At 45.8% G+C, this 14,229-nt stretch overlaps 1 protein-coding gene across 9 annotated transcripts in view; it reads left to right on the top strand.

Moving 5' to 3' along the window:
- Positions 1-14,229, top strand: part of CEP250 (centrosomal protein 250) — a 49,192-nt gene that overhangs the window by 19,399 nt on the left and 15,564 nt on the right. For 7 of the 9 annotated variants that reach the window (XM_067012303.1, XM_067012302.1, XM_067012297.1 and 4 more), the window contains 10 exons: positions 781-925; positions 1,773-1,919; positions 2,598-2,828; positions 3,685-3,878; positions 4,106-4,233; positions 4,419-4,588; positions 10,550-10,717; positions 11,074-11,208; positions 12,477-12,620; positions 13,252-13,385. In XM_067012303.1, coding sequence (XP_066868404.1) covers positions 781-925; positions 1,773-1,919; positions 2,598-2,828; positions 3,685-3,878; positions 4,106-4,233; positions 4,419-4,588; positions 10,550-10,717; positions 11,074-11,208; positions 12,477-12,620; positions 13,252-13,385 — 1,596 coding nt within the window. Of the gene's footprint in view, positions 1-780; positions 926-1,772; positions 1,920-2,594; positions 2,829-3,684; positions 3,879-4,105; positions 4,234-4,418; positions 4,589-10,549; positions 10,718-11,073; positions 11,209-12,476; positions 12,621-13,251; positions 13,386-14,229 lie in introns of those variants that run through there. The other 2 variants (XM_067012299.1, XM_067012304.1) reach the window with 2 other exon arrangements.

Here is a 14,229-nt window from a genome sequence, read left to right as displayed (position 1 = left end):
ACGTGGGCTCTATAGTTTGTGGCACGCGGGCTCTCTAGTTGAGGCATGCAGGCTCAGTAGTTGTGGCGTGCGGGCTTAGTTGCCCCACGGCATGTGGGATCTTAGTTCCCTGACCAGGGATCGAACCCACGTCCCCTGCATTAGAAGGTTGATTCTTTACCACTGGACCACCAGGAAAGTCCCTGTGTCTTCTTCATCTTTGATGCATCCCCTCCTCACCTGCTCCCTAGCTCCTTCTGCCTGATAGGCACGAGTGATGGAATCTTGAATGACTGCTTTAAGCATCATGACTTGCACAAGGAGTGGTCTCCCCTCTACTAAGGAAAAGGAGAGACAATCCACAAAGATAGTTTTATGTTTTTAAATTTAATTTGTGTGACTCGATAATACACATTAATAGTTTATAATTCAAAAGTCAAAACTATTTTAAAAGGTATGCAGAGAGAAAGTACTACTTCCCTCTGCTTCATTCATCCCATATTCCTTCCTTCTGTTTGTAACCATTTAAATTAATTTCTTATTAATATGTCTAGTGCTGCTTTATGCAATATATGCATATATCCTTATTTCCCCCAATTTCTTGCATAAAAGATAGTGCACCACATATACTGTTCTGTGCCTTGCTTTTTTCATGTTATGTATCTTGGAGACCTCTCCTTATCAGTTTTTAGAGACCACCTTCATTCTTTTGCATCGCAAAAGCAGTTACATTCCTGTTATCTTTTGGGGTGTGGCCACTCCCTGAGATTTCCTCTAGCCCCCTTCTGTTTCCCATCTTAGTCAGGAGACGCTGGCAGGCCTGGAAGCCAAACAGTCAGAGTCACTCAGTGAACTGATCACCCTTCGGGAAGCCCTGGAGTCCAGTCGCCTGGAAGGGGAGTTGCTGAGACAAGAGCAAACAGAAGTGACTGCCGCACTGGCCAGGGTGCGTGGGCCTCCCCCTCTCTGGCTGGGTGGGGCGGGCGGCTTGGAAAGTTGTGTCTCCAGGTAAAAGGTGCGCAGCCTGCCTCGTTCTTCATCCTGCAAGTCATGGCCCTTCCTGTTTCTTGCCTCAATGCCTAGTTTCTGCTTTAGGGTTCTGTCCCTCCAAACAGACTCTCTGTATTGGAATTAGAATGGTTTTCTAAAGTGTAAATCTGGTCATGTCAGTCTCTTTCCTAAAACCATTCATTGGCTTCCCAGCTCCTTGGTACCACATTCAAAGCCCTCTGCCACCTGCCCCAAACTGTTTCTAGCCTCCTCTTCACTCCAGATCCCTGTCCTAACGCCTCATATACCTTCATTCCTGCCACATAGCACTAACTGCATTCTCAGTTTTACCTGTTCTTTCGTGATTTTAATACTTTGTATGTACTCTTCCCTTTGCCTGGACTGCTTCTTTCCTCCCCTTTTAACCGCAAACTGTTCCTCATCTCTCAATACCCAACTTAACTGTCGACTCTTCTACCAAGCATTTTTGATTCTCTCAAATTGAATTAATGCTTTGAGTTCCCAGAGCGCTTTGTGCTTACGTTGGCTATGGTGTCATCACAGTTGTAGTTGTTTATAAATCCTGATGTCTGGGCCTCTGTAATGTGAGTTCCTCTCTTACTCTCCAACGAATGAATGGGTAAGTGAATGAATAAATGAAGGGAAAAGCTGTTCAGAATGTAAGGGAAGGAATGAAGTGTTAACTGATCTCTGTACAAGGAAAGCGGCAGATGTTGGGGATGTGAGCTGTTCACTGTTGCAGGAAAACTGGAAAATGAAACTCTTTAACTCTCTGCTTTTAGGCAGAACAGTCTATTGTGGAGCTGTCGAGTTCTGAGAACAGCCTGAAGGCCGAGGTAGCTGATCTTCGGGCTGCAGCTGTCAAACTCAGTGCCTTAAATGAGGCTTTGGCCTTAGATAAAGTTGGGCTGAACCAGCAGCTTCTCCAGGTGAGCAAAGATTTCTCTGATCCACAGGGTAGGGCTGGGCCCTGACCGAGGGCAAGGGAGAGACCGACAAAGCTGATGCCTGTAACAAGGAACAGTTCTTAAATGGATCAGCCCAAGACAGATCAGCTCCCAATTGTAGTCCTGGAATGAGCAAAAGGAATATTTATAGTGCAAAGGAGAGCAAAGATTACAAGGCCTGGGCTCAGCCATTAAAAATAGACCCCTCCCACATCTACAGCAGAACTACCTTTGGGCTTTAGGGTAAAATCATCAGGGCAAGGCCCATGTCCTCTGGAAGGAAGACTGGGTTTTAATCCTGTTGTATGAGATAACAGCAATCACAGAAAAGGATCTGTTGAAGAGCCCAAGTCTCAGACTTTTCTCTAGAGGTTACAAATTTAACACGTCTCTTCACTACCCCGTTCCCTTGAGCCCCAGAAATGTTGTATGTTCCCTTATTCTGAATTCTTTAAGAGCAGGATTTTGCCTTTTTTCTCTCTGTCCCCAGCATCAACCCATCTAGTACCTGGAGTAAAGACCCCAGTGTGCATAGTCCTCCTCTCTCGTAAGCACTCCTGTGTTCATCTGTGGAGAACAGGTTCATATCTCACTTGGATTTCTGTCTCAGCACTTCATCTCTAAACCGTAACCCTTTGTCCTTCCCTTTTTGGCCAGTAGTTAGAACAGGAGAACCAGTCTGTGTGCAGGAGGATGGAAGCAGCAGAGCAGGCGAGAAACACTTTGCAGGTGGGCCTGACAGAGGCCGAGAGGAACAGGGAAGCCCTGTGGGACAAGAACACCCACCTGGAGGCTCAGCTGCAGAAAGTGGAGGAGACCAGGGCTGAGCTGCTTGCAGATCTCAGGGGCGTGCAAGACGAGAAGGAAGAAATTCAAGGGAAACTAAGCGAGGTGAGAAGACAAAACTGCTACCATCCCATTAAGGATGCTCACTGTACATGCTCATTGTACATACATGCTCACTGTAAAAAATGAAAACACTACAGAAATGATTCAGAAAGGGAAAATCACTTCCTAGAAATGACCAGTGTTACTAGTTTGGGGTATGTCTTCCAGTTTTTTTGAAAGAATTCCTAGAGGAATCCTTCACTGATTCTCCATTGCTTCACATCCATCAGTTTGAATTAGATGCCTCTCCTGTGTTTTCTGATAATACATCGTGTTTATTCAACCACCACACCCTTCATACTATATTATAATTATCTGTTTTATGTGTCTCCACCGTTAGACCAAAAGCTCCTTGAAGGCAAGACTATGTCTTATTTGTTTTTATAACTCCAGCTTTTAGCCCAGTGTGTAACACATAGCGAGGGGCTCAGTGAGTTTTTTCTGAACCAGTGCCCCAACTCAAAGGTCATCTTTCTTCTCTACCAAGCTTCTCATTGCCCTAGTAATTATACATAATCTCCCTTCCCAGAACCTTTTTCTCAGGGCACTGATCACTTTCTTCCTGGTATTAATGTGTGTGTCTTACCTCTCCTTAAGACTAAACACTCCTTAGAGGTAGATCTCTTGCAGCATAGCACAGGGTATTATTGCTCAAAGGAGAGCATGTTTCCTGGGCTGGGGACTCTGTGGGTTGATCAGGGGAATAGATAAATGGTACTTGGTGTGAGGTGTGAGTGGGCAGTGCTCAAGGCTCACAGAGCTGGGTCCAGAATCTTGAGGAACCCATGGCCCTAATCTGGTGATAGCAGCCTTGGGGGGATCCTGCCTCCCTCTGTATCCCATCAGTTCTTCCCCTCAGGCACATCACCAGCAGGAGGCAGCCTTAGCTCAGGTGGAGCAGCTGCATCAGGAGGCAAAGCGACAGGAAGAGGCGCTTGCCCGGGAAGTCCAGGAGAAGGAGGCTCTAGCGCGGGAAAAGGCAGCTCTCGAGGTGCGGCTGCAGGCTGTGGAGCGGGACCGGCAGGACCTCTCTGAACAACTGCTGGGGCTCAGGTAGGGTCCAGATCTGGTTCTGCCAAGGGCAGAGAGAGCTTTGCAAGGCAAGGGGGAGCCAACCTAAGTTCCTTGCCCGAAGTATATGGGGCCTAAATGAGTTATGAATTTGTAATTGCCCCCCGCCCCCGCTCCCAAATTCTCTCAGTGACCAGTAGTTAGGACCCAGTTCCTCTTAAGGAAGGGGCTTGATGGGTAAAAACTCTCCCAATTCCTGAACCTGACAGCTCAGCCAAGGAGCTACTGGAGAGCAGTCTGTTTGAGGCCCAGCAACAAAATTCTTTGATAGAGGTCACCAAGGGGCAGCTGGAGGTCCAGATTCAAACCATCACTCAAGCCAAGGAAGTAATCCAAGGTGAGAACCCAACTGGGATGGGTGCACTTCATTCCACAGGGTTCCTGAAAGCTAGGAAGACAGTGGAAAGCTATTGGAGCCAGGCCCAGGGCCTCTGAGATGGGAGTTCCTCCTGAGGTCTGGGGAGAGGGGTGAAAGATGGAGGGCAGAGGCTCAGAGACAAGATCCTGTCCCTGGCATCTTAGGGGAAGTGAAGTGCCTGCAGCTGGAACTGGACACTGAACGGAGCCGGGCAGAGCAGGCACGGGATGTGGCAGCCAGACAGCTGGCCCAGGCTGAGCAAGAGGAGCAGGCTGCCCTGCAGCAGCTGAAGTCAGCCCATGAGGAGGAGGTGAACCGGCTCCAGGAGAAATGGGTAGGTGGTGGTTGTGGCTAGGGGATGGGAGAGACAGACAGCAGCAGATATTCCTGCTTATAAAAGTGAAATCTGAACAGGACTAGCCTGGTTGGTCACCATGGTACAAAATCCAGCTTCTAGCCAGTAAATGAGTTAACATATGGAAAACACTAATAATAGTTCCTGGTATACGGTAAGCTCTATATTTGTGTGAGGTATTGTTGTTGTTGTTGTTTCTGTATATATAGAGACTTAAGAGTGGATTCTGGGATTTAGGATTGATAAACTGGCCCCAGGGTATAAAGGGAGCAGAGGAATGCCTTGGACCTATTATTGCCCAATTCAGAACTGTGTTTCTTTTGTCTTTTAATTATTTAATTTAGTCCATTTGCTTTTATTGTGATTATAGGCATATTTGGATTTATTTCCACCATCTTATGCTATTTGTCTTGCCTTTTTACATCTTTTGGGGAGGGGAATTCACCTTTCTTAACTTCTTTTAGAGGGTTATATCAGATTATTAAATTGTATTCTTTTCTCACCTCTTTTTTTCTCTCTACTACTTTGGATGATATGTACTCTATTTTTTATTCTTTTAGTTGCTCTTTAATATTTTAAAATACATACTTAATAAAATCTCAAGTTAATCAGTATATTTACCCTTTTCCTGAATGACACAAGGACCAGAGAACATTTTACCTGCATTCACTCCTCAACCTATCAACTGTATTTGTCATTGTGTTTAGTTATTACTAGTTGTTAACACCATACGTTATGTGTTTTGACTATTTTATACAGTCAATAATTGTTTAGATACACTGAAAATTTTATGAGGTTTTTTTTGCTCACCATTCCTCCTTGCGTGTCAGGCTTTCTATTTGGATTTGTTTTCCTTGAAGTAGAATTTCCTTTGGTGAGGTTATGTTGGTAGTTAATTGTCTGAAAATGTCTATTTTACTTTTATTCTTTTTTATAGCTTTTTCTTTTTTTAATTTTATTTTTTTATTGAAGTATAGTTGATTTACAATGTTGTGTTAGTTTCAGGTGTACAGCAAAGTGATTCAGTTGTACACATATATTATGTCTATTTTTTTTGCAGATTCTTTTCCCTTATAGGTTATTACAAAGTATTGAGTATAGTTCCCTGTGCTATATAATAGGTCTTTGTTATCTATTTTATATATAGTAGGTATATATGTTGATCCCAAACTCCTAATTTATCCCTCCCACTTTTATTCTTTTTTTAAAAAATAAATTTATTTATTTTATTTATTTATTTTTGTCTGCATTGGGTCTTCGTTGCTGCATGTGGGCTCTCCCTAGTTGCGGCAAGCGGGGGCCACTCTCTGCTGCAGTGTGTGGGCCTCTCACCGGGGTGGCCTCTCCTGCTGCGGAGCACCAGCTCCAGGCGCATGGGCTTCAGTAGTTGCAGCACGTGAGCTCAGTAGTTGTGGCTCACGGGCCCAGTCACTCCGCGGCATGTGGGATCCTCCCGGACCAGGGCTGGAACCCGCGTCCCCTGCATTGGCAGGCGGATTCCTAACCACTGCACCACCAGGGAAGCCCCGACTTTTATTCTTGAAAGATAGTTTCACTGGGTATGAAATTCAGGTACAAATTCTAAGGTAACCGTTATTTTCTGTCAGCACACTGATCATTCCGTTGTTGGTATTGAGAAGCCTCTAATTAGTTGTATGTTAGAACTTGGTGTAACCTTCAGATATCTTAACTTTCTGTCTTACATTTTCCATGTGTACTTTTTCTACACTGTATTCTGGGTGATGTTTTTTTAGATCCCTCTTCTATTCACTAATTTCCCTTTTCAACTGTGTCTTATCTGCTTTATAGTCTATTCACCAAGTTTTAAATTTTATTTATTAAATATTTTATTTCTCAACATTCTGTTTGGTTATTTTTTCAAATCTTCTTGGTCATTTTTTAGTGTCTTCTCCCTAATTTATATTTGCAGTCCCCTCTTTTATTCTTTAAACACGTGAAACATACTTTTATGCTGTCTAATAATTCCAACACCTAAAATATTTTTGGATCTCTGTTATATGTTGTTTCCCTTGGCTGTCACTGATGACCTTGGCCCCTATGTGTTTTGTGATTCCTGACTGTGAACTCATGTTCTCTGGAAATTTTTCTGTGGGAATCCTTTTAGGCCTGAGGCCAAGGAGATTTTCCTCAGAGATTTGCTTTTGCTTCTCTGAGGAAGCTGAAGGACTAGCATCCCAAGACCGCCTTAAAGTACAATTTCTGTTTAAAGTTTTTGGGCCACATTCAGGCCCTGAATCCACATGAAGACCAGCTTATGGTTATGAATTCTCAAGTGATATATATATATAACCCTTTGTGAAGGTTAAAACAAATTTTCTTGCTATTCCCTTCTGTACAGTGTTTTGTTTTCTCTCTCCCCCACTTTTTCTCTCTCCCTTTTTCTTCCCCTTTTCTCCCTCTCTCAGGTTTATCCATTTACTGAGGACTGTAGCCCAGGGATGGGGGGTGTTTTTCTGAAGAGCCACACTGGGCCTTGTAGACCATACAGTCTCTGTCACACTCACTCTTCTCTGCTGCTCTAGTGTAAAAGCAGCTGTAAACAACATGTATGTAAATGAGCATGGCTGTGTTCCAATAAAACTTTATGTATGGACACTGAAACTGAATTTCATATAATTTTCACATGTCACAAAGTCTTATTCTTCTTTTGACTTCTTATCAACCATTAAAAACATAAAAACCACTCTTAGCTCACGGGGCCAGGTTTGGCCCACGTGCCATAGTCTCCTCACCCCAGATAGCCCTTTGGAGGTCCAGCCTTATGTCCCCTATCAGGCTCCCCACCCTTTGTTTTCTGTTTTCTTTGCCCACATAGCCAGAAAATGAATTTCAAGGTTATTAGGTATAGTAAATACCTCCAGTGGAAAGCCTGTTCTGTGCTCATTTACCTCTTTAGATCACAAGTCTTCCTTTGATTTTGGCTCCAATGAAATTTTCATTATTTTCCTGCTGGCTCAGTGATACATTAAAATATATACTTAATAGTTAAATTGGCATTTTTTTTGTTTGTTAGTTTGTTTTGCCCTTTTACAGGTGGAGGGTTCAGAGAGCTTGTTTGTCAGATTTCTGGAAATGGAAGTTGACTTGTGCTTTGTGTGTATTTGTGGTTTGATAGTTATTACAAGGCAGACTTGTTGGCAAGATGGTAGCCAGAAGTTTGCCTCTTTTTAGAATTATGTGCCTAGATTATAGTAGGTACTTCAAAATATTTATTGAATGACCAGTGTCCAGAGGCAGTTCAGTTTCCCAGCAAGAATCAGGCATACCACCCACTGAAAACCCTACAAGTAAAAGAAGCTGTAAAACTTCTGAATGATATGCTACCACCTGACGTAGACTTGGTATCCGTGGAAGGACTGACCATCTCATGACCACACCTGAATCATGAGAAAGTCTCTTCCATCTTTTCTTTTCTTCTCAGTCAGATAATCCCCCTGACTTCTGATTGTCTGACTTCATGATCTCCCTACTGATTCAAAGGGTTGAAAGCCCTCATAACTCTTGAGAGTCTGTTAGTTTTTTGTTTTTTGGCCACACCACACAGCATGCAGGATCCTAGTTCCCTGACCAGGGATTGAACCCAGGCCCTTGGCAGAGTCCTAACCACTGGACCGCCAGGGAATTCCCAGAGAGTCTGTTAGTTTTAACAGTGCCTGCCTTGTCCTGGAATCCTACCAATTAGAAAAACTCCTCTTAGGGGTTATATTCTCCATTCTTCCATCTAGTGTCTGAATCCCCTTTAATAGCAGTGATAGTGGATACTTACTTACTGAGCACTCTCCCATGCCAGGTACCATGCTGAATGCTAGTCACGTTATTTCAGATAGCCTACACAACCACCTAGTGAGGAAACTGAGACTTAGAGAAGTCACTCAGGGTTACCTGGCTAAGAAGTGGTAGAGCAGGGATTAACCATTTCTTAGCATTTATGCTATGTCCACTTCTACAATATCCCTTCCAAGGGTTGCTTAGCTTCTGTTGTATTCCATCCATTGGCATGCCCATTTATTTTTAGATAGATCTAGTTATTAGAAAATTATTCCTTAAGTTGAGCCAAAATCTATTACCTGAAACAAATCAGCCTTAGATTTGCTTGAAATACCTCACCAACATGGTTGCTTTCCTCCAGGCATGATACACATCACTCATGAACCAGTGTGCAGAGTATTCTGATCCACAAACTAGGCAGCAATGCTTGACTGTTACTTCCTGGACATCACAGAATTAGCTCTTCTGGTAGCCATAACACACTTCTAACTCATATTGAGCAAATAGGTCAGTTTTGTTTTGTTTTGTTTTAACACTTAACTACTATTAAATTCATCTTTCCCATATTCTTACAGTTGGCTTTTTGAACCAGAGTGTATGATTTGATATTCATAGCTGTTCTATTAACTGTGGTATTATAGATCACTGTTCTTAAGCATCTTAATAGTCCAGTAGCTGAAATGTGATTCATTCAAGCAATGCTGAGTTCTTACTGTCTGCCAGGCACGATGCTGGCCATTGAGGATACAGCAGAGAGCAAAGGAGACATGGTTCTCCTGATGGAGCTTCAAGTCTTGGGGGAAGATAGGTATTAAATAAATTAATACATAAATGAGTAACTGATGATGGAAGTTCTATGAAGAAAAAGAACTGGGTGATAGAAGAAGAACAAAGCGGGACCGTTTTGAGCGTATGGTCTGGGAAGGCATCTGTGAGGAAGTGTCATTTAAGCCATGAGTGACGGTGGGGTGGGAAGAGCGGTCCAAGGAGAAGAAAAGCATGAGTCAAGGCCTTGAGGAATGGAGGTGTGTGGTATCCTCCAGGACCTGAAAGGAGGCCAGTGCAGCCAGAGTGTAGCGAGCGAGGGGAGAGTGCACAAGACAATGTTGGAAAGGGGTGAAACACTAGAGGCCTTCCCACTAAACGTGGATAACTACAGACTTACAAACTTTTTAAAGGAAAGGTGATGAAGATGATGAGAGCTATTGGCTACTGAATGCTTTCTGGGTGCTCAGCACCACTTAAAGTGCTTTACACGACTTTCTTCACTCGTGAGAACAACCCTAGGAGGACCCTGTTGTTATCCTCATTAAAAAAAAAATTTTTTTAATTTTATTATTATTTTTTACACAGGATTTATTTATTTATTTAGGCCACACCGTGCAGCTTGCGGGATCTTAGTTCCCGGACCAGGGACCAAACCTGCTCCCTCAGCAGTGAAAACGCAGAGCTCTAACCACTGGACCGCCGGGGAATTCCCTGTCCCCGTTTTTATAGATGAGGAAACTGAGGCACAGAGATGCGATAGAAATGAACTGAGGTCACACTAGTAGTACTGGGGTAAAGACTGTAACCTAGGCAGCCTGGCTCCAGTGCCCTTCACCACCATCCTGAGATACTAATAGAGGGGCTGGATTCGTCTAGGAGATCAGGGAAGGTGTCGGTCACTGATGGACCTCTGGGAGGACCGGGATGCCCCATCTGATACAACACTCTTGTATAGGAGACAGGCTTGGCCTGGCTTTTTGGGAGGCTAACCCTGTCACCCTGAGCAGGGGAAGGGGGGACAGCAGAGAGCGAGTCCGCCACCTCAGTTCGCTGTGACAGCCACCAGCCATGACGTGCTTGCTTTAAAATAACAGATATTTGTAGCTTATATGAAGGACAGTTGCGCTTTAGAAAACACCTTCCCATGTATTATATCATTTGATTTTTTTAAAATAAATCTCATTTGATCCTCGTAAAATTTGGCGAGATGGGCAAGGCAGGATGATTAGCCTCACCTCGCAGATGAGGAAGCAGGCTTGTCACGTGAGGCACCAGGGTCACACAGCTGGTGAGCAGTAGTAGGCTTCTTGCCCCAATCCGGCTCTCCTTGTGCCTCCTCTCCTCACCCCCGCGGCTCTGACGGTGCTTCCTTCGTACGACCAGGAGAGAGAGCGCTCCTGGCACCAGCAGGAACTGGATAAGGCTCTGGAGAGCCTGGAGAGGGAGAAAGTGGAGCTGGAAACGAGGCTGAGGGAACAGCAGGCAGAAACGGAGGCCATGCGGACACAGAGGGCAGAAGAACAGGCCGAGGCCGAGAGCGCCCTGTGCCAGGTGGGCAGCTGCGAGGACTGGGCTGCACGTCCACCCTGTGATCCCCCTACCTTGGGCCACTTCCTTTCCCACTCTGCTCCCCGTGAGCAGGTGATCGGTACCGTCAGCTGCACGGCCGGCGGTATGTCCTACTTCCTGAGGGAGGGCCGTCGTTTACCACATCCTGTCAGCTTGCAAACCAGCAGCAATCTTCGTACTTCCTGGCTCTCAGTCAGTGGGTCCAGGCCTTCCTTCGCCCTCAGCCCCAACCCCATTTGTTAGAAGAGCCCTAGAGCAGCTGGCCTGTACATGTGGCCTAGTGGGTGAGCATGGTGACCCCTAACCCAGCAAGCCCTCTCCCTCCTACCCCTCCACAGATGCAGCTTGAAACAGAGAAGGAGAGAGTGTCCCTCCTGGAGACACTGCTGCAGACCCAGAAGGAGCTGGCAGATGCCAGCCAACAGCTGGAGCGGCTGAGGCAGGACATGAAGGTTCAGCAGTTAAAGGAGCAGGTATGGAGGGTGGTCTGGGCAAGGGAGAAGAGGCAGCCTTGATTTATTCATTCACATTGACCTGCTCTTTGGCACTCCTTTGCACCGGGCCCTGCCTAGGTGCTGACATTTGACCAACAGAAAGATGTGGCACAACGGTGAACCTGACAGTCATGGAGTTCTAGTGGCAGAGCAGACACAGAATAAGTGAGATAATTACAGGTTGTGATAAGGGCTGTAAAGGAAATAAATAGGACGATGTAATTGAGAGTGATTCAAAGGAGGCCTCTTTGGACAAGGTGGTCATGGAGGGCCTCACTGAGAAAATGGCATTTGAGCTGAGCCATTAAGGTTGACGAGCCAGACCCGTAGAACAATAAGGATGAACCTTGAAAGCATTATGCTAAGTGAAAGAAGCCAGTTACAAGAAGCCACACAGTGTATGATTCCACTTGTAGGAAATATCCAAAACAGGCAAATCTACACAGACAGAAAGTAGGTGAGTAGTTGGGAGTGAGGATGGGGGATGGGGAGGGTACAGGATTTCTTTCTGGAGGTGATGCAAATGGTAAAAAATGATCATGGTGACAGTTGCACAACTCTGTGAATATACTAAAACCATTGAATTGTATGCTTTAAATGAGTAAATTGTAGGGTATGTGAATTGAATCTCAATAAAATCATTAAAAGGAAAAGAAAAGAAGCCAGCCACTTGAACAGTTTAGGCAGAGGATATAGCTATCATAAGGGCCTGGGACAGGCAGAAAGGGCCTGGGACAGTTCAGGACAGACAGGAGGCAGCACGATAAGCTTGGGGGCAGGAGCCCTTTGTCAGCCGTGGTAGGACCTTGGACTTTGTTCTAAGGGCAGTGGGAACATGCTGGATGGTATTTAAAAAGCAGAGTGGGGCATGATTTATTACATATATATTTTTAAAATACTTTAGCTGCCGAGGGGAGAAGTTTGTGTGTGTTTGTGTTTGCGTGTGGGCATGGTGGCATGCAGTGGAAGTAGGGACACCCAGCAGGAGGCTGCTGCAGTGGTCTGGGTAAGGGACCCTGGCCGAGAAAGCCTGGGTGAGCAGTGCACTTGGTGAGGGAGAAGAGGGAATAGGAGGTGAGGACTTGAGGTGACAGAGTATCATGGAAACAACGTGGATAGCTGGGCCCTGCCTCAGCTTTTGGCAACCCAACGAAAAAACCAGTATTTATACAACACGGATTTCTGTAACATGGATTTCAAGACCAAGGAAGCTTTCTTCTGCTCCCTGCTGTCTTCTCCCTTTGCAGGAGACCACTGGGATGCTGCAGACCCAGCTCCAGGAGGCTCGGCGGGAGCTGGAGCAGGCAGCCCAGCAGCACAGAGACAGCCTTGCTGCCCTCCAGGAAGAGGGCGGCACCCTGCTGCAGGATAAGATAGACCTGCAGAAGCAGGTCCCTGCTCCTCTCTCCCAGCCCAGCACCCTTCCCCAGCACAGCCAGGCTCTCCCACTCCCTCTGGCAGGACGGGGGAACCTTGGCTGCTTGAGCCTGGGAGGGGGAGGGGAAGCCCCAGTACTGAGTGGAAAAGTGAAGGGTGCTCAGAGCTGTGCACGTGCCTCCCAGATCCCTGGGGTAGTTAGTAACCTCTCTCAGTGGGCACCACAGACCTCATATTTTCTTGGCAGCCCCATAGATCCAGCCTCCCCATAGATCCAGTATTTTTATCCCAGATTGCTTTTCCTTCTCAAAATCCTATATCAGATGATGTTGGGGTTATTTATTTAAAAAAAAACACAATCACTTGCTCATCACTTGGCCTTTGGACAGAGCTACATTCAGCCAAGGTTTTTATTTGTGCCTGCCTCTATACAGCATATGCGAGGCTGGGGAGACAGGGGACTAGGCTGGATGGTACTGGCAGAGGGAGGTGGTTAAGAACAGCATGTAAGGGTTGGCAGAACCTGCAGAGCTTTGAGAATGGGCTGGTGACTCTGGTAAACCTTGAAGGACCCTAAAGCCCTAGGTGAGAAGCATCCTCCCACCAACCTTCCTGCCCTTGGTCCTCGTGCCCTTGACTTTCCAGGTGGAGGACTTGAAGTCTCAGCTGGTTTCCAAGGAAGACTCCCAGAGGTTGGTGGACCAGGAGGGTCAGGAGAAGCTGAGAGAGGCCCAGGAGTGTAGCCGAATTCAGAAGGAGCTGGAGAGAGAGAAAGCCAGGTAGCCTAGACAGGCTGTGGAGTTGGCTTTTGCCTGTCTGGGTCCAGGGGTCACTGTGAGGTTGACAGTTTGCTCAGGGCACCTAACCTCTCTTGTCTCCAGCTCTGGGTTGTACAGGTAGCTGTGTGGAGAGGGCACGGTCCTTGTCTCCAAAGCTCATGCTTCATTCATTTAGCAGATATTTAGAGAACACGTAGCGCGCACCAGACAGTATGCCAGGGGTTGGGGATATATTAAGACAATGGAGTCTCTGCCTCAGTAGAATTTATAGTTTTGTGGGGAAGACGTTAATCAAATAACCCCCAAAGGAAAGTATTGCAGATTATGTTCCCTGGAGTCTGAGGAGGGAGAAATCCTTTTGTTGATGAAACTAGAGGCGGGAAGACAAGGTAGGAGACTGGTACAATTGTCCAGATAAGAGAACTAAAGCTGAACCGAGGTAGGGTCGTAGGGAAGAGGAGGAGGGAAGTGGTTTAAAGGGTGTTAGGGGAGTTGGAATCAGTTATTTGTAGTCTTAGAGTGGACTCAGGTGGGATGAGGGGAGGATGCTGTGATGTGGTCAAGACTTCTAAGTGTGCATGGAGGTGCCATTCAGTGAGCTGGGGAACAGAGTAGGAGTGACTGGTGGGAGGGGAGGTGCAGAGGGGATGGGAAGAATTGGACATGTTGAATTTGAGGTATTGTATAGATATTCCTGGAATTTGCCAGAGAAGAATAAACTGAGGTTGAAATGAAATATTATATGCATGAAGGACTAGGAGCACTCAGTAGGTGCTCGGTATATGGAGGCTTTTATTGTTATCCTGGAATCATTATCATCACTGTTTCTATTAATTATTAATGC

Source organism: Kogia breviceps, chromosome 14, assembly GCF_026419965.1.
Source record: "Kogia breviceps isolate mKogBre1 chromosome 14, mKogBre1 haplotype 1, whole genome shotgun sequence".
Taxonomy (NCBI): Eukaryota; Metazoa; Chordata; class Mammalia; order Artiodactyla; family Physeteridae; genus Kogia; species Kogia breviceps.
Note: the sequence above shows the minus strand (reverse complement) of the source record. Positions and strands in the feature narration are given on the sequence as shown.